The sequence below is a fragment of the Typopeltis vanoorti genome, chromosome 7 (assembly GCF_054136105.1).
Source record: "Typopeltis vanoorti isolate ZY-2024b chromosome 7, IOZ_Tvanoo_1.0, whole genome shotgun sequence".
NCBI lineage: Eukaryota > Metazoa > Arthropoda > Arachnida > Uropygi > Thelyphonidae > Typopeltis > Typopeltis vanoorti.
In genome coordinates, this window is record NC_143555.1 from 1,796,367 (window position 1) to 1,815,165 (window position 18,799).

General features: G+C 34.2%; 1 protein-coding gene across 1 annotated transcript in view; it reads left to right on the forward strand.

Moving 5' to 3' along the window:
- The first annotated feature begins 1,404 nt into the window (after window positions 1–1,404).
- The window catches only part of Cad87A (cadherin 87A), a 1,045,423-nt gene continuing 1,028,028 nt past the window's right edge, over window positions 1,405–18,799 (forward strand). The window contains exon 1 of the mRNA XM_090395555.1: window positions 1,405–1,465. Coding sequence (XP_090251681.1) covers window positions 1,458–1,465 — 8 coding nt within the window. The 5' untranslated portion in view covers window positions 1,405–1,457. The remainder of the gene's footprint in view (window positions 1,466–18,799) is intronic.

An 18,799-nucleotide genomic window follows, 5' to 3' on the forward strand; every position in this document is an offset into this window, starting at 1 on the left:
ACAACAAACGGTTTCCCTATAACTGTTTCCAATCAGAAAACAACGTTAATAATTTTCTTGTATTTAAGCACTTTATTTCATACAAGTGCTATTGCCCATTAATACTTATCATCCTCCTGCATTGCACGGGCACCTTCATATTCATTCGGAGGTGCCCGTGCAATACAGGAGGATGAGAAGAATGGGCACCTCCATATTCATTCGGAGGTGCCCATTCTTCTTCTTCTTCTTAAGAAGAAGAAGAAGAAGAATGAATATGGAGGTGCCCGTGCAATAACAATACTAAGCCGCAAATTTAACTCAATATATGCAACTTATAAATTATAAGTTAACCATTGAACCCTTTTATCCCGGTGTGTCAGTATTTTGTTAATACTTACAGAACAAACATACAAAGTATCTTGAAAAATGGGGTTGAAGTTCAGCAGGCTTTTTGTTCAAGGATAGCTGAGAGGATTCGTTGGTTTTTGAAGAACACGCTAACATGCAGATATAAAAAAGTTATAATTCTCTTATAAGGCCTTGATATGTCCACGTCTGGATTACTGTGCTGAGGTGTGGTCCCCTGTATTTGTTGCGGATATCGTACTTCAATTAGGTATCGCGCGGTTAGTTTTCATGACCCGTGATGAATCTTCGAACTGAATGGAGGTCCCCGCATAACAATAAGTGCAAGAAAGCAAAAGTTTCGCTAGTATAAATTCGATTCGAGTAGAATCGAATTTATTCGGACCTTATTCATGCTGTGTAGCGCTATGGATGTAAACGTCGTTTCCACGGAACTACACAGATCTTGAATCCGACAACCCCCCTGCATTTATTGTCTAATTCTGTATATATAGGTTTTCATATTTCGTTTGTTATCTGCGATTTTCGATTTCGCATTCTAGAAATCAGACTTCCTAATTTTTTTAAAACTCGCAGAATATTTTCTTTTGGAAAGCAATTTATTATTATTATTATTATTATTATTATTATTATTATTTAAATTTTTCAGCTTGGAAAGTAAAGTTATATTGTTCAAGTTGGCCGAGTCAATTTATAAAGTAAAATAAAGTAATTTAGTAGGAAATATTGTTTAATATTTATAATTATTTTCATTAGAGGGCGCAGCGTAGGCAACTAAATTGTTGTTTACGGTAAATGAAAGTGAGTGAACGCTTTGTAGCGCGTGTCGGGATATATGTAAGTAATTTCCATTTTGTTCTGGAATATAAATAAACAGTTCACTTCCGAATTTTAAGAAGACTGGATACACAATGTGCAACCAACCTTAAGTTTTTAAATATCTTGTCATTATACGGTGTAATACATTTAGTCTTCCTTTTTGCACGTGTCAACTCGAGAATATTTTTATCTGGTGAACTAAGTGCTGTCTGAACGGGGATCATCTATCGAGTGAAAACCGAGGTAGATGCCGAAAACAAATACACTGTCCGAATGTCAAAGAAATAAAAATGGTCAGGTAAGAGATTCAAGACTGCTTTGGTATTTTTTTTAATATCAGAAACACGTATTTTTTATTGAGATGTTCTGATTTATAAACAAAGACTTAATTTAAAGTGTCAGTGAAATGTGATATACTATAATATTACAGTGATATAAGCGGATGAAAATGAAATTACAAATATTTGAATGTAAATGAAGCCATGTTATGTGATGTTTGTTTAGTAATGGAGTCTGTAGTATGCTTTTTTTTTTTTTTTTCTGCGTACAATGTCACTTACTTTGTATCAACCGCTGTACATTTTTACTTTGCGTTTCAGAAAGTACGATTTCGCGAGAATATGCCACTGATTATTAAAAAAGTTAATTATAATGGTAATTTCTATATTTTGGCTATTTTATTTTATTGTTAAATATTCGTCTGTCTGTGTTCACTGGGCATCTACAGATGCCGTATGGTCACTCCGATGCTCGATGATGTTCCACACTAGGCCGCGCCATGTAGTCCTGTTGTTTGCCCTTCTGGCAGCCTCAACTCTCTGAAGATCAGTCACTCCACACACGCCATCCATCAATAAATATTCATCCATAAATATTCGAACAATACGAAAATGATCGTATTGGTTTCATGTGAATAAGCTTGACTAGGCAGTAACGTGTTTGAAATATAAGTCATCATCGCTCGCACAACGAAAAGAAAGAAGAAATGAATGGTAGGCAGAGGATGAATTTCATCGCCTGGCGCGAAACCACTTCACCTCACTGGAGGCCTGAGGTGGCTCGAAAAAGTCCATATCTGGTCTCTAAAGCAGGGTTTCTGGACTATCTAAAAAAATACAGAAATATAAAAAATTGATAAAAAAAATAGAGAAAAAAAAATCCTTAGCCCTCCCACGGTACAAAATGTAGTATTGGTTAGCAAATTAGCCTTCCTGGATGAGAGCAACATGGGAAAAAAAATCAACATCAAGATCTAGAAATTTTGTGAGATATTTTTACTGATTTCATATTATTTAAAGATAAATTTACGTGAATGATTTCGGAATGAGTAACTCCCCAATCACGCATTTTTTAATGTTCCAAATTAAATTTTCGTTGTTCACAGATAGACGAATATTCATTACATTGATGATCCCTTTTAATTTTGGGAATTGTGAGAATCATCCACTCGTTTATTTGTTACGATTTGAAGCGCTTCAGAGATCAGAAGCTAACATGCTTCTGATCTCTGCAAGGAAAGTTTCACTTCCGAAATGCAAGGAAAGGTTCACGATGAAATTAAAGTCACATGCAATTAACTGTCGAGCCTAATTGACAGGTGCCGGTGAAGCTCGTGAAATCATCAAGGACGTTATAACAACACTAACAATCTGTCGTTGTTGGGAAAGTAGACAGTTGAGAACAACTGTTGGTTCGCTGCAGAATGTGAACATGTGACTGCAGGAAAAAAAAAGTCCTACGCGTGCTTCAAAAGTGATAGTGTGTTTCGGACACCCAAATCCAGTTTGGGATTATGCTGTTGACGAACAAAAGTTTTACAGGAGTCTTCGTAGTTAGTTCAGTCGATATAGACGAAGCACTTTGGTTGGAAAGACCTGGGTTCGAATGCCGTCTACGGCCAAAGAACCTTTTCAAAGCTTTTCTTTTTTATCAAAGGTGAGTCAACCGGTCTCATGCGGGGGTGGTGTGTGTTTCCCTCCCGGAAGCTCGGGTTTTACATCCTGCAAAACTGAGATGTATTTTAAACATATGTCATTAAATCTATTTTCGTTTCTTTATTCTGTTTTTCCTGTGCCATAAAAGTATTCAAACGGAAATGCTTCTTAAGCCTTAATACTCACCAAATGCTGCTCTGTTCGTCCGTCAGAATTCTTAAGAGAAATTTCGTTTCGCAGTTTGCCTCATTCGTGAACGGCATGATCACGTAGTCTCCAGCCGACAGGGTGAAGAAGGTGACCGTTTCTCGTGCGGGCGGATGCAAGGTGACATCGACAGGTGGGTGATTGTTAACGAACTGGGTCGTTAGGCGAGGCATGTTCGAGGGAACCTGAAAGTATAACACGACAAGACGAGTGACGAAATTCGTATGAACAAAATGATTTTAAGCAATCTCCTCCCCCCCCACACACACACATACCAAAAATCATTGACAATAACAAAACAATACGCGATCTTCCATGAAAGATTTCTATTATATGTAATCATCATCATCATCTAATTACGGATGTAGACCATGTTGGTCTGTTCCGGTCTCATTATCCATCTCAGGAATCTTTTCACTTGTTTTTATTCTTTGTTTATCTGGTTGGTTTATTACCCAAATTTCGCTGCCATATAATAATGTGGGCATTGCTAAAGTATTGGATATTTTCAATTGCGATTGTGTTATATATATATATATATATATATATATATATATATATATATATATATATATATATATTATATATATATATATTAAAGATACCAAGCTATTTTAAATAAAAAGAAACCTGGTTTTAATCCAATTCCCAAGTAAGCAAACAGACAACTAAGTCAAGTTTGCGCCTGCAAGTAGGGGTGACCCCATACGTAGTGCAAGTCTAGGCAACTCGTGGTAAAGGTGGAATAAGCTCTGATCACTATTCTTAATATTTACCCTTAATACAAAGCACATTTCCTGGAGGAGATGTGATGTCGCGTGCTGTCACATGACTTCACATTCATGTTTAGGATGAATTGATTCATTTCTTTTGTAATAACGATTTTCAGCCATGGAACAACTTATTGTTGTCTGTTTTCATTTTTTTTTTTGCTTGTTATAAACACGAAATCGCACCTTTCTTTTAGTGTGAGCGAAACTAGTCGTTATAAGTTTCAAAAATAATGACCAATGGAATATTCTTTTTTTTTATTTCTTTGTTTTTTTTTAATCGTAAAATCCCTTTCAAACAAATAAAAGAATGCTTTTCGCTAGATCTGACTGCAAGCAACGCCCAACATATCGTAACCCACTTTCCACTGTTGATTTTATTTTTGTTTTGTGCTGGGTTTCACCAACCTGACCTTTCTCTGGAAAAAAACCATTATGTGAAACATTAGGCGAATGTTTGCGTGAATCAAAACTGGTTGTACGAGGTGGTCTCATTTATAGCTAAACGCCTACGTAAAAGTTTTCATTCTAAACTAATTGCGACATTAGTACACCTTAGACGTAATTAAGATAGTATACAAAACTTGTTGAAAGGATGTTGACATTGAAGAATGCCTTATTAATGACAGGATACTGCTAATTATTAGCTGTCATCTTAATGATATATTAAAATACTTAAGGATATCTCCGGGTTACCTCAAAGACGGCAAATCCAACAGGAAGCAAGGCAAGTTTTTTCCCATTCTCTTTGGATATGGTTGCGGACGCCAAGAAGTAGTACTGGACCAGCGACACTACCACGTGACATTTCTTCGTTCCGTTTTTAGGGATGTGGATTCGGAACTGGGGATTCATCGCTGTCGTTTCTATAGGAACAACGTACAATATGTTTTAAAGAGAACAGCGTTTAAAGTGCAATGAATTATTGCAATTAACTTTAACAGCAGGCAGGAATTGAATCCAAAAGGCAACAGGATTAACTAGTATTTGAATGATGTAACAAAGAATGTGATAATGCTCTTAAATATCTTGTTTGAATCAACGCAACTTAATACGAGTCTTCTTAATAATTTATTTAATAAGATTATGTTTTAATCTACATGAGCAGATTAGACGAAGTTAGACTAATGTCACCCCCCCCCTCCCAAGACACTCGAACAAACCTTTGCATTGTGGGGATCCTCCAGCATTGAACCCCGATCGCCATCGTCGCCTAGCCAGCACCGCTCTCCAAGGTCGCTTGTTATGCAGGGATGTTTCGAGCATCCAGTCGTCGGGGCCGATGTGTAACACGTCCAGATGCGTGAAGTGGCGAAAGAAGTCCTCGAAGCACATCCTGTAAGAAGAACAAAGGGATAGCTAAGTTTTAAAAGTTAATTATTTTCATGAAGAAACTGCTAAATCAGGGTTTCCCAAACTACGTTCCGCGGAAAGTGAATAAGTGTTCCGCGAAAAATTATCAAAATTGCTATGAGCCTGGAATGGTTTTAAATGCTGCGACAAGTTCAAACATGTTTGAAAATCAGGCGCTCCTCACTTTGCGTGTGGATTGTGCTATTAAGGCCATCACGCGCTGGCCTTGACTCAGCTGCCCGCAGATGTCGATACCTCCGAGCGCGAGTGAAGTACGGAGGTACCTATTTTAGGAAACGTGCGGTCACAAGCAAGATAAAAGCGATGCGATGCGCGCCTGTAGTGTGCATTGTCCCGTTTTTGTGATGCGATACAGCCTGCTGCGGCAATAGTGTGCGCATAGCTTTACGTTGAATACGAGACCAATGATACTCGACTCTAACGAAGGTGTTCCGTTAAAATATCAGGATTTGTGAAGTGTTCCGTCGTAGGAAAAGTTTCAGAAGCGCTGTGCTAAACTATGTTTCAACTCACTTCGATCATTAAGTAAATTCACGTAAAAGAAAAATAGAGGAGGGTGCTCTTCTTTATCGGATAAATTTCTTGGTATCAAACATTATTTTAAATTTAAATGAGATATCCAAAGATTTTATGGTATGATAATATCAACAGAAAAATAAAAAACTATGGCCTTTAAAGGACAAGATTCCAGCAAGAACTAAAAAATAGTAATAGATAACAAGATCTTAGAACAGGTGAATTCATTTAACTACCTAGGATGTATGATCACACATGAAAAAGATATAAATGTAAAAATTGCGAAATATTTAAAAAAATAACAGGTGTAATTAACTCTATATTTAAACCAAACCTAGTTCAAAAACAAACCAGACTAAAGGTCTACAATACATTAGCCCTACCAGTCCTAATGTATGGAAGCGAAATCTGGACAATAACACAAAAAGACAAACAAAGATTAACAACAGCAGAAATGAAGTTTAGGAGAAAAACTGCAAAGTATACCCTATTTGATCACAAAAGAAACGAAGAAATTATGAAAGAATTAAACCAAGAACCAGTAACAGAAGAAATTAAAAAATATAAACATAAATGGATGGAACACGTTCAAAGAATGAAAACAGAAAGATTACCAAAACAAGCCTTAAAGTACAAGCCATTGGGAAAAGAAAACCAGGACGTCCTCTTAAGAGATTCAACGACGACTTCTAAGGCCAGAACAGGCCATGCTAGGCCTAAATCCTTGACAGGCATGATGATTAAACACTATTTGATTAGACTACAAGATCGATCGAAATGACTACTAAAATCGTCTCCTAAACTCTTCTTAGAAATAGAATCTTAAAATTTCAATTCTGGTTGGATCATCGCAGCCTTCTTGTTAGCCCGAAGCCTGAGGTGCCAAAAATCCGACTTAAGATGATCCTTAACCCGCCCAAGGTACCAAAGTGCTCACCGTTTTCAGCCTTTCTTTTGGAGAGGTATTTACAAAAAAGAGAAAGATTGTAGCTTAATTCATTTTGACTATTTATTCGTTTGTTTTTTTTTATGGTGGATTGTTTCCTTTTTTCTTTCTTTCTTTCTTTTTTTTTGTTTTGTTTTATGATGAATCAGTCTTTTTGTTTGTTTGTTTATACATACAAGTGAGTTGGACAAATATATTAAGGTCATGTATTAAAACAACAACAGCAGCAACGGCTTTATTCCAGCCAGTAATAACTTTTATTATAGCCAATTATGCTTTTGGTCTCCATTTCAGAAACTTCTTTCTAAACACACACACCAAAAAAAAAAAAAAAAAGTCTGTAAGGACTTTTCAAATGAAAGTATGTTAGCTAGTCTCATACAGACATTGCATTACTGCATTTTTTTATTCCTTAAAACAGAAAACCAACCAGAAGAACACACACAATTAATAGACATATACACTTTCTTCTTAACATTAGTTGTGGCCGTAATCCCAGCCAGACAGAACAAGAAGGGTAGCCCTCCTTTTGTACCTTTCTATTATTCGCGCTTTCAAACCAAGGAACGTGTGACTGTCCAATTATTGGAGGTATTTCTCTCTCTGTTCCGTGTGTGTGTTCTGTGCCCGCGCATGCGCGAAGGTAATTTTACTTGTACCTTTATATTAACGTCTTTTATATTAAGTAAACATTTTTTTAAAAATTCCAATGACGTATTGCATATTTCGTCCAGAGCTCGCTTCATTTGTAGTTAATGGGTACATTAAAGCATTTTTTCCCTCCAACCACAAAAACCTTTGTAGCATAACGTTAGCACGTGTATTAAATACACAAATTTCACACCTCATCTGAACGTCATGGAGACACAGACACGCCCGGAACAACCTTTTCCATTTTGACATTTTTATAATAAGATGCATCAATTTATATAAACAAAATGTTGAAAAATTGCGCGCTTTAAATATCTCAATGCGTTATTTAATTTGTATTTCTTAATAAGAGCCATTAAGGAGGTTGTTCTTTTTCTTTCACGTTTATGAAGACAAGTCATCGCCTTAAAGTGCGCGGTTGGTAAAAAGTAATTACCAACTCACGCAGTTGGGGTTCGAACTGTCAAATTCGGGGAAAGTTGTGGTCGAATAATGAATTGTTTGTATTAAGTAAGAGGTTCGGTTTCTTCTTTTTCTTTACGCATCCGAGGGTTTTAATTCGATTTAGCATATCTAATAAGTCCGTTTCAGAATCCAGAATTTCTTTCCTTTTCTTAAAAATGCGATTGTAGGATAATGTCTTATGCCTCGGCCTTTTTTACTGAAGTTAAACATTTAAATGTTTTGATTTCAAATTCATCTGCATTAGGAATACTTCGATCTTTTTAAATCACTTATATCGACCGAAAAAGTGCTTGCGGTTTGAGACCGTTAAGATTTGAAAATACTATATTGACCAACAGTGGTCAATAACGTAATCTAAAATCAAAAATAATGCTGAATTTAAAAAAAAAAAAACTTTTGATTTTCCTACAAATTTCGAGAATCTCTACCTTCTCCATCCACACACCACACGTAAGGTATCGCTTTGAAGCACAGAAAAAGGACCAACCGGAATCCATTTCTTTTATCCATACCAGTTATTCTGATTCTTTATCAAAATGTTAGAAAAATAAACTGCCATTTCATCCAGATCATAACTGAATAGTGGAATACTGCTTGTCTGTATGTGTCTGTATGTCTAGGTGGGAGAGGTGTAGGTCAGAAGTAGATGGAGGTTAGATTAGATTAGGTTTGGTGTCGTCTCTGGCTTCGCGCAGTGTAAAAACACGATGTCATGATCATTATTTTGAAGTGGAGAAGAACGTTGTGGGGTTGAGGTAGAAGTGAATGGACAAAAAACTGAAAAAGCTCCGACGATGCCAAGCGAAATCGGAGTCCTTAGATCGATGTCAGTTACGTTAAAGTTATCACGGTCCAGCACTGAGCTCCTCAAAATTTAGATGAGTCACCTATCCACAGATCTTTGCGAGGCTCGCAAATATAAATATTTCTAAAAATGCCTGATTGAAATATAACGCACATTACAAATCTATTATACGTAAGTTAATACTGTTTCATAATTTATGTGTAATAAACTCTTCTCTCCATCCAGTTATTTATGCGAATTTCTTATGCCCTTAATCTCTTAAGCAGAAGAGGGGTTGTAATTAGGGATTGTAAATGGCGCAAAAATCCCTGCCGGTAAATTCGAAGTTTCTACCGGTATCTTGGTAAATAAATCCAAAACATCTTTAATGCGTGTTCTAATACTTTTATTAATGACTACTCGTTTTGTAAAATGTAGCTCCTTGTTTGAATAAACCGCTCACACCTCATGAGACTCGTGTACTTGCTCCACGTTTATGTTACCAGTTGGATGCTTGCATCATTACCTCAAGTATTTAGCGATTAATTTCTCTTTGTGGTAATTGCAAAGTTAACAAATTAAATTATGCAGCTTGCGCGAGTTGCCTGTCAGGTGGGAACTCGCTTGACCGTATCGCATGTCCCTTCGACATCTGGAGGGCACAATTTTTACAAATTGTTAAATATATATATATATATATATATATATGGCATACCAGTTTCATGTCGGCAGACCTTTATTTCGAAGAATAATATGAATCATCCGTAATGGTATTCAAAATACTAAATGTAATGTTATCTTACTTAAAAAACACATCCTCCTTCGTACATATATTTGGTTTCGATGGAAGCACTTGTTCCAGTACATCTAAGATAAGTATCGAAGTATGTTATGAAGGGCCGAGCCGTGCGGTTGTGCAGATTGTGTGCTGCACAAAGGTGCTTGAAGATAGGGAGCGCCATTTCACCACGGGAAATAATATATATATATATATATATATATATATATATATATAAATTTTCTTATTCTTGAATTATATCGTACTATATAAATTACACAATTACAAATTATAGTTAATGCAATAAAAATGAAATTTTAAATCAGTCAAATTATTATGAATTATTATGAATAATCTAGCAACATTTTTAACTTAATACATCACCAGTTTTATTATAATTTGTTTGAAGTGAAACGTTATCAATATTACCACAGATTTTATTTCACAGAGTAAGCATCGACTCAGCGAAAATTGTATAAATATTCTCGATTGTTTATTATATTTTTAGTGGAAATTGTTAGTTTAAGACAGACCGTGAATTCATTCTTACGCTGTGCTTTGTCCAGTACCGTCGGCAGTATCGACGGTACTGGGCAATGGGCGCTCGTTCAGCCGTATTACGGCAACAAGATATTTTACAAAAATACAGCGTTTAGTTTACCAAATAAAAAAGGCGCCAGTTCCTATTGACAGTTAAATATGTGCTTATTATATTTTATTAATAAAATAATTACGGTCATACATACTAAAACTAAACATTTTAGAACCCACTTATTAGATACTTAAGGAAACAACCCATAAAGTATCATACGATGTGAATTTCATAAACTTTTATAGTCTATATATATATATATGTTAAAGATACCAAGCTATTTTAAACCTGGTTTTACTCCATTTCCCAAGTAAGCAAACAGACAAACAAGTCGAGTTTGCACCTGCAAGTGTTGCAAGTCTATTTAATATATATATTACATTATATTATACATGAATTCTCCTCAAATTGCGAATCACTTTCGCCCCCGCTTTCACATTGGAGCGATAACTCGCTCCCTGCAGTAAACTATACTGCAGAAACACGAAAAGCAATTAGTTCTATCATGTCACTGAAATAAGGTTCACAGACTGCGTAATATATTTCTCAACATATAGTGCAATTAGAGACAACTGGGAATATAAACACTAACTAATAATCACATCTCCCTTCCAACAGAAACTGCTGTATAGACTGGAGCAAATCACATGTTGCAGGTGCAATATGGTTTTGGTTGAACCTACCCCCCCCCCGTCATGAGCGTGTTAAAACTAAGAAATATATGGTGAATGCATTTAAGATATTATGGAAATCGGTTTAAGAGAATTAGCATTTCAATTCATTTGTCAGCTTTTTTTGTTTGGGTCGCTCGATCTCTTGTTAATACTGCACCAATCATATGCACTTCTTAATAGCTTTTCTTTGTCTACTAGCCTACAATCGCGCACCTCTTTCACTTCTCATTAGTAATTTGTCAAGGATTGTTCATTACGTATCTCAAGTCTTAAATTACTGGTAATTTTTGCTTGATATAATGGGAAAGAAGATGTCTCTATTTGGGTAGATAATTTTGACGTTGCGCACAAGGAAACCGCTCGAGGACAGAAGAAGTGATGGAGAATAGAAGCTTCTTGGTAAGTCATACCCGTTTTCAGTTTTTTTTTTTTTTCCTGAAAACTTTAGTTTCCGAAAATCCCCACATATATCTCGCACCACGATTTTTTAGCTTTAATTTCGTGAAAAAAGTGCGAGTTATAGACAAGTAAATACGGTAATTTTTTTAGCCTTCAAATTCTTAAGTATGGATCATTGGTTAAAGACTGGATTTATAAAACGCACAAAAGAGAGCAATATAGCAGATATAGAAATAAGCAATTCCACTTCTCTCATTGATGATAAATTATTTATATTAAGTAAAAATGTATAGTATCTTTATAAATTTTGTTCTATTAAAAATAAATCATATTTCTTTGTTTAAATGTACATCTAAATTCAAATCACATCTCCCTTCACTTCCCTTAGTAAAACAGACATTTATAATGAAATATATTTTTATTTATTTATTATTATTATTATTATTATTATTATTATTATTATTATTATTATTATTTTGATAAGGGTATTTTGAAAAGGTACATTGAATGTGAAACATATTGAGTGTATTGTGTATTCTCTGTTTAAGTCTTTGGACAATTTTTGACTTTGATTTTAATTGTGTACTTATTTTTGGATAAATAAAATTTTAAAGATAATAGTTTATAAATTATAAACATATTAATCAGATGAGGGACCATAGCTAAAAATCCCGTATATATCCGGGGTAGATTATCGGTGCGTCAGGCTGCATAGGTTATTTATGAACTATAAAACTCTTTAGATGAGTTTTATAAGTTTGTTTACACATACTGCAATTGGCCCTTTCTTGATATTTTTTGGAGTGTTTTTGCATCATTTCATTTTGTGTGTTACAGTGTTACTGTGCAGTTGCCTTTTGTTTTATAAAATATATTTATTGTTGTTTAGTAAATTTTTTGTGAATTTGGATTATTATTCACGTAAAGTAAGTACTATTATATTTTTGCCACAGTTTGAAAATCAGTTAAATTGTTTTATTTTAGTTAATTATCTTATTTTGAAAACAAGAGATTTTTATCTTATGTTGGGTAGACGTCTAGAAAATAATTTTCAATAAGAGATTTATTTATATATTTGTTCTTGTTATGGTTGGAAGACATTGGGGTTGGGATCCTTTTACTAATTTCTTTAATAAATAATTTAATATTCTAGAAATTTCTTAATTATTAAACAATTACCAGAATGTAAAAAATATTAAATAAATATCACTGAGAAATCAATCAGTGGCTAATATCTATACATGGTAATTTTCAAAAAATACCTAAAATGTAAGCATATTTATTATTCAAAACATCTGAAAAATCAAATTCTGTAATAAAAAAAAAAAAAAAAAATAGTCAGTCTTGGGCCAATCATCTTAAAAATAATAGTTGGTTAAGGGGTTAAAAAATAAGTTTAAGGAACAGTCAGGAATACTGACCCAGCCATAGGTCTGATTCGTCAGCTATGCCGGTTCCGGAGCCCGGATAAAATTTAGGGGGACTGAGATGGTGCCGTACCTCCCCGTAAGGGGAGGTACGGCACCATCTCAGTCCCCCTAAAAGTCATCTGAAAAATCAAATTCTGTAATAAAAAAAAAAAAAAAATAGTCAGTCTTGGGCCAATCATCTTAAAAATAATAGTTGGTTAAGGGGTTAAAAAATAAGTTTAAGGAACAGTCAGGAATACTGACCCAGCCATAGGTCTGATTCGTCAGCTATGCCGGTTCCGGAGCCCGGATAAAATTTAGGGGGACTGAGATGGTGCCGTACCTCCCCGTAAGGGGACTCACGGCCGTGTATCATCATACGATTATTATTATTATTATTATTTATTTTGGTGGACAATTTTTAACGCTCTTCTTATTTAAAGTCTAACCAAGTGTGTTAACTCCTAATGTCGTGAAAAAAAAAAGCCAAAGAAGTTATCTGGTGCACAAAAACGGGAAAAGACAATTGCAACGAGTACAACTACAACATACATTGGCTGGATCACTGAATAAATTTTCAACTTCAGGACCACATAATAAACGAAGAACAGAAAGTTCTGACGAAGCAAGTACTCCGTGTAGCTCTACTACAGAAGAAGAAAAAAAAAAAAAAGAGAGGACACAAGATAACTATGAAGAAACAAATGTTACATGCGAAAATGAAACTGACCTGACTGGACTGTCTACAGAAGTTGCAACAGAAGAAATATTGGATTCCGATTCTGGGAAACACAAAACTTCAAATTTTACTTTAAATTTTAATGTTAATGATCCAGGTACTTGGCCGAATCATATAACTACCAAAGTTGGAGATTGTTTAGTTGAGCATTGCCCGCGTCAAGTAGTTAATAAAGAATTTCCCAAAGATGAATCTGGCCGCAAGTTTTCCGATTCATACTATTATCGAAATTTAGCAAATGTAGAAAAACGTTTAAGAAGTTATTTAGTTTATTCAGAATCGCGAAATTCGGTTTTCTGTTATTATTGAAAAATATTTGGTAGTCAAAATTCCCAACTTACCAACGAATATGGTTGTAACGATTCGCAACATTTGAGTCATATACTAAAAATACACGAGACGAGTACATTAAAAACTGTTCAAAATACAGAGAACTTAAAATGTCGTTGATTAAGAAATGCATTATCGATTGCACGCAACAAGATTATACGAAACTGAGAAAAACTATTGGCAATCTGTTATAGAACGGTTAATCTACATAATACAATATTTATCAAGACAGTGTATAGCTTTTCGAGGTTCTTCACAAAAACTTTTTGAAAATGATAACGGCAATTTTTTAAATTTAGGAGAAACTGTCGCTAAATTTGATTCGATAATGGCAAAACACTTGCATCCATCCAAATATCACAAAAAAGTAATATTGCTCATTATTTAGGTGATAAAATACAAAATGAAATCATCGGTATAATTTCTGAAGCTATAAAAGAAAAAAATTTAGAAATGGTTAAAGAAGCTAAAGATTATTCATTAATTCCTGACACTACTCCGGATATAAGCCACACAGAACAATTATCTATTGTTATTAGATTTGTTAATCAAAATAAAGATACAAATATAGCAGAAATTCATGAACTTTTTTCGGTTTTCAATCTGTAGAATATACCACTGGGCAAGGACTATTTCAATTTATAAAAAAATATTTAAAATGATTGAATATTAACATTTCGGATTTACGCAGCCAAGCTTATGATAGCGGTTCAAATATGCGAGGTACACATAATGGACTGCAGAAAAAAAATCATTGGAATAAATTCAAGGGCTTTTTTATTCCGTGCGCTGGTCATTCATTATATTCGGTAGTTAATGATGCAGCTAAGATATCCTATGAAACTGTAAATTGGGGTAATACAGGAATTATATAATTATTTTTCAATATCTGTGAATCGTTGGACTATATTAAAAAAACATATTCGTGTTTTAAATTTGAAACCACTTTCTGCTACTAGGTGGGAAAGTAGAGTAGAAGCAATAAAGCCACTTAAAAATAATATCAAGGAAATTTACCAGGCTCTTTTTGATATTACGGAAAATGAAACTAAAGATATCGATTCTAGAGTTCATGCAGACAACTTAATTTCAAAGATTTATTCGTTTAAATTTATTTGCTCTGTTCATGTTTGGTACGAAATCTTAAGTCTTGTAGATGTTGCAAGTAAAATAATGCAGAATCCGACATTTGATATAGGAAAAATTACAGAAAATCTTCATTATGTTATACAAGAATTAAATACTCGCCGAACAGACCAATATTTTGAAAATATTATTAGAACTGCAAAAGAAGTAGCAAACGATCTTAATATTGATCCTATTTTTCCAGACATTCGCAAAAGAACAAAAACAAAAATGATCCCAAACAAAATTTTTAAATAAATTTTTTCTTCGCGATTTTAGACACGACAATAACTTCAGTCACGGAAAGATTCATACTCTTAAAACAACATAGTGAGGGCTTTAAAGTTATAAGAGACATAACAAATTAAAAGATTGGAGCGATGAAGATTTAATGAAACATTGTAAAGATTTGCCCTTAAAACTGAGCGACAATCAAGATTCCGACAATCGCGATATTGATGGTATGACTTTATTTGAGGAATTAAAAACGTTGCAATGTTTTATTAAAAAAGAGTCGGCTCCTCAGGATATTTTAAATTATTTATACGAAAATAAATTAACCGACACGTTTCCAAATACTGCGATTGTGATGCGTATTTATTTAACATTACCAATATCCGTAGCAACAGGGGAAAGAAGTTTTTCAAAACTGAAACTAATAAATAATTATTTGCGGTCAACAATGTCTGGAGAGCGTCTAACGGATTTATCAATTATATCAATTGAAAATAATATTATGGATTCATTAGACATTAAAGATATTACTAAAAAATTTGTGTAAAATATTAAAAGATTTATTTTACATAAATATGTAAAATAAATCTACATTTATCCTAATTGTTATATAGTTAAAAGCATATCTCCAAATTATTTTTGTTATGTAATATTTCTTTTTCTATTAAAATAAAAGTAATTTGTGTGTATATATATATATATTTTTTTTTCTGTTGTATTTATATATTAAGGAATAAACATTTTTGAAATTTTCCATTATTAAAAATTCCTTATTAATGAATTTTAGTGATTACAATGTTCTACTACTGTTAAATAACATTTATTTTTATGTATTGCGTATGAACTGTTTTGTACTTTTAACAAAGTAAAATTTTTCGCAAAAATTTTTCATGGAAACTTATTTTATGGGGGCTGAAAAACGTTTTGCACAAGGGCGCCTCCTACCCACGGCGCGGCACTGATGGTATGGCAAAAAAAAAAAAAAAAAAAAAAAAAAAAAAAAAAAAAACTACTGAATTTCGACACCTTCTTTTCAGTACACGAAATAGAAGAGCATGTAGTGTCCAAGCCATTACACTGAGCTGCAGTAGCATTTATTGTTGAGCATTTTTTTCGTTCATACGGAGTTGGTACTGCAAATGGTTTTTTTACCACGACCTGCCTTCGAACCTTGACGAACTAAGATATAAAATTACACGATATGTCCCGCAGATGTCTCAATCCTTGTTCTCCAAGATAGTAGAGAACTTTCGCATGCGCTACGAAACTTGTCTTGAAAGACAAGGTGCCCATTTCGAGCAAGTAATCCACGATCCTTAATGCTTGATTCGACCAAGATGCCACCGACACTTGTGGACATACATATCATCACGCGTAAAGATGTTTCTTTATTGATAAAGCCGTTTACTCCATTAAATCTCGTTATAATTATTCAGTACTGTTATTGCGCCATACTCTATTTTGACAGCCCGTTAATGATGAAATTCTATTCCACATTCTGACTCTGATCGATGAGAGAGAGAAAGAGAAGTGAAGTTTTATGCAAAATTAAAATATTTCATGTGACTTAATATTTGATAAAAGTAGGTATTTAAAAGGGGAATGTTTTTTTGTAGACATGAAAAAAAATCAGTGTGGCATTATTTTAAAGGTCCGGAAGCGGGAGCGTGAAAAAAAAAAAAGAAGAAAAAAAAGAAGTTATTGTGGTCCACTCCTTACCTGCAACGTCAGTAAATTTGCAAGCCTTAGTTGTAGTAATTTGAATAATATTTAGTTATGTCAAGGGAAAGGAAATTTTCTGCAAAACTACAAGCAGAGTGAAAATGATATTTTAATTTTTTGAATGAGATAAAACAGATTTATCTTTCAGTTCACATTCATAAAACTTTGTGCAGAAGAAAAATCATTTACATTTACATTGTGTTTTATTGGGGTTACATTTACATAGTTACATTGGGGAGATATGATTGAGACATTCAAATTGCTAAAGGGATTCTATAGGATTAATTCAGAGGATATTTTTGAGATCAGGACTGGTGGTGGGAGAACTAGGGGACACCTATGGAAGCTGGGCAAGAGTGTGGTTAGCAGGGGTGTTAGAGCTGGGTTCTTTACTTTTAGAGTGGCAAATGAGTGGAATAAGCTGCCAGAGTCTGTTGTGGGTGCTATGACGGTGAACGAGTTCAAGACAAGGTATGATAGATACTGTGAGAATGTAATCGCATAGTTATGTGGACATGATGTTTAGGGCCTCCCTCGATGAGTCTAAGGACTCCTGGAGTCGCCCGAAATAATAATAAATAATAATAATAATAATAATTGTGTTCGTCAATCGAAAGACGTTTCTCAAATGGAGATGTTTGGTTTCTGATAATAGATGGCGCCACGGGACTTGATATATGTAGATTTAAATAAATACCGTGCTATTATAAAATACAATTCAGATTCTTTTGCGTATTTTTTATATAGAGACTTATATTTCCTGACGAACAAAAATTAATTTCACTGTTACTAATTCTGACAAGCCAGGCCCGCCTGGTTTGTCAAAAGGGGGTCAAGCTATGCAGAAGTATGGGGAAATTTTCGCTATCGCTATATTGGGCAACAGCCAGATCAGTGTGTTCTCCTTGTGAACATGATTCCCAAGAGTTATGACTCTGTTTCACTGAAACACTTTCTGTGAAATGTTAATGTAACATTATAAAAACGATACAAATATGTAACGAAGTTGTCCAGGTCTATAAAAACGCATAGAATTCTACGAGTGTGATATACATATAAGTCCAGGTTTATAAAAATCAAAAGGAATATGAAATATTCATCCCCCCCAAAAAAAAAAAATTAAAAAAAATTAGGGGTTTTCCATAATTCACATTTAGCATTATAATTTTACTAATAAATACAAATTTAAAGGTGCTTATAAGAACTGGTTAGGACTTCTGCCTGTCTCTCTTTGAAGAAACCAGCAGTAGTCTCCCATTGGGTAGTATATTATTATAAGATGACCAACTAGTTTTTCTATTGGCCAACCAGGCCATTGCCAGCCTGCTTGGCCGAGTGGTTAGCATATCCACTCTCCACCCAAAAGGCTGCGAGTCTGGATCCCACCATGGGCATGGATGTTTTTGATTGTGAAAATACTAGTAGAAGTGGTGGTGGGTGTTGGTGTAGATGATGATGATGGTAGTTGCAGTTTGTAGTAGTGGAGACAGAGTTGTAGAGTAGGTGCCCTCCCTAGATTAGTCTTTGAACTCCCTGGTGATGTCACGTAATAATAATTTCAGCTTTATTGTTATCCCCAAATCTTTCAACAGCACCTCTGAACTTTTTCCAGGCTCTTATAGTTCTGTTTTAAGTGAGACTATTTTCGAGTTCTTCATATTTGAATACTTTTCTAATTTGAGGTCTTTAATGCTTCAATTTTTGTTATTTCATAAGACTGTTTGATATTCAGTGGCAAAATATTTCCTTGGGTCAATGGGTGAAGGGAACACTTGTGTTTTATTTGTTTAGGGAAGGTATATTTTCATGACAGTTATATCAAGGTTACATCAAGGTATTTGCGAATCGCTACTCCGGTACGTTAAAACAGCATGCAAACACATCAAACAGCCATCTAGTGAAATTAGAAATATTACAGAAAATTGTTTCAACAGTGATTAGAGGCCTCATATACACAGAATCCTGGGCATTAAAAATCTGAAA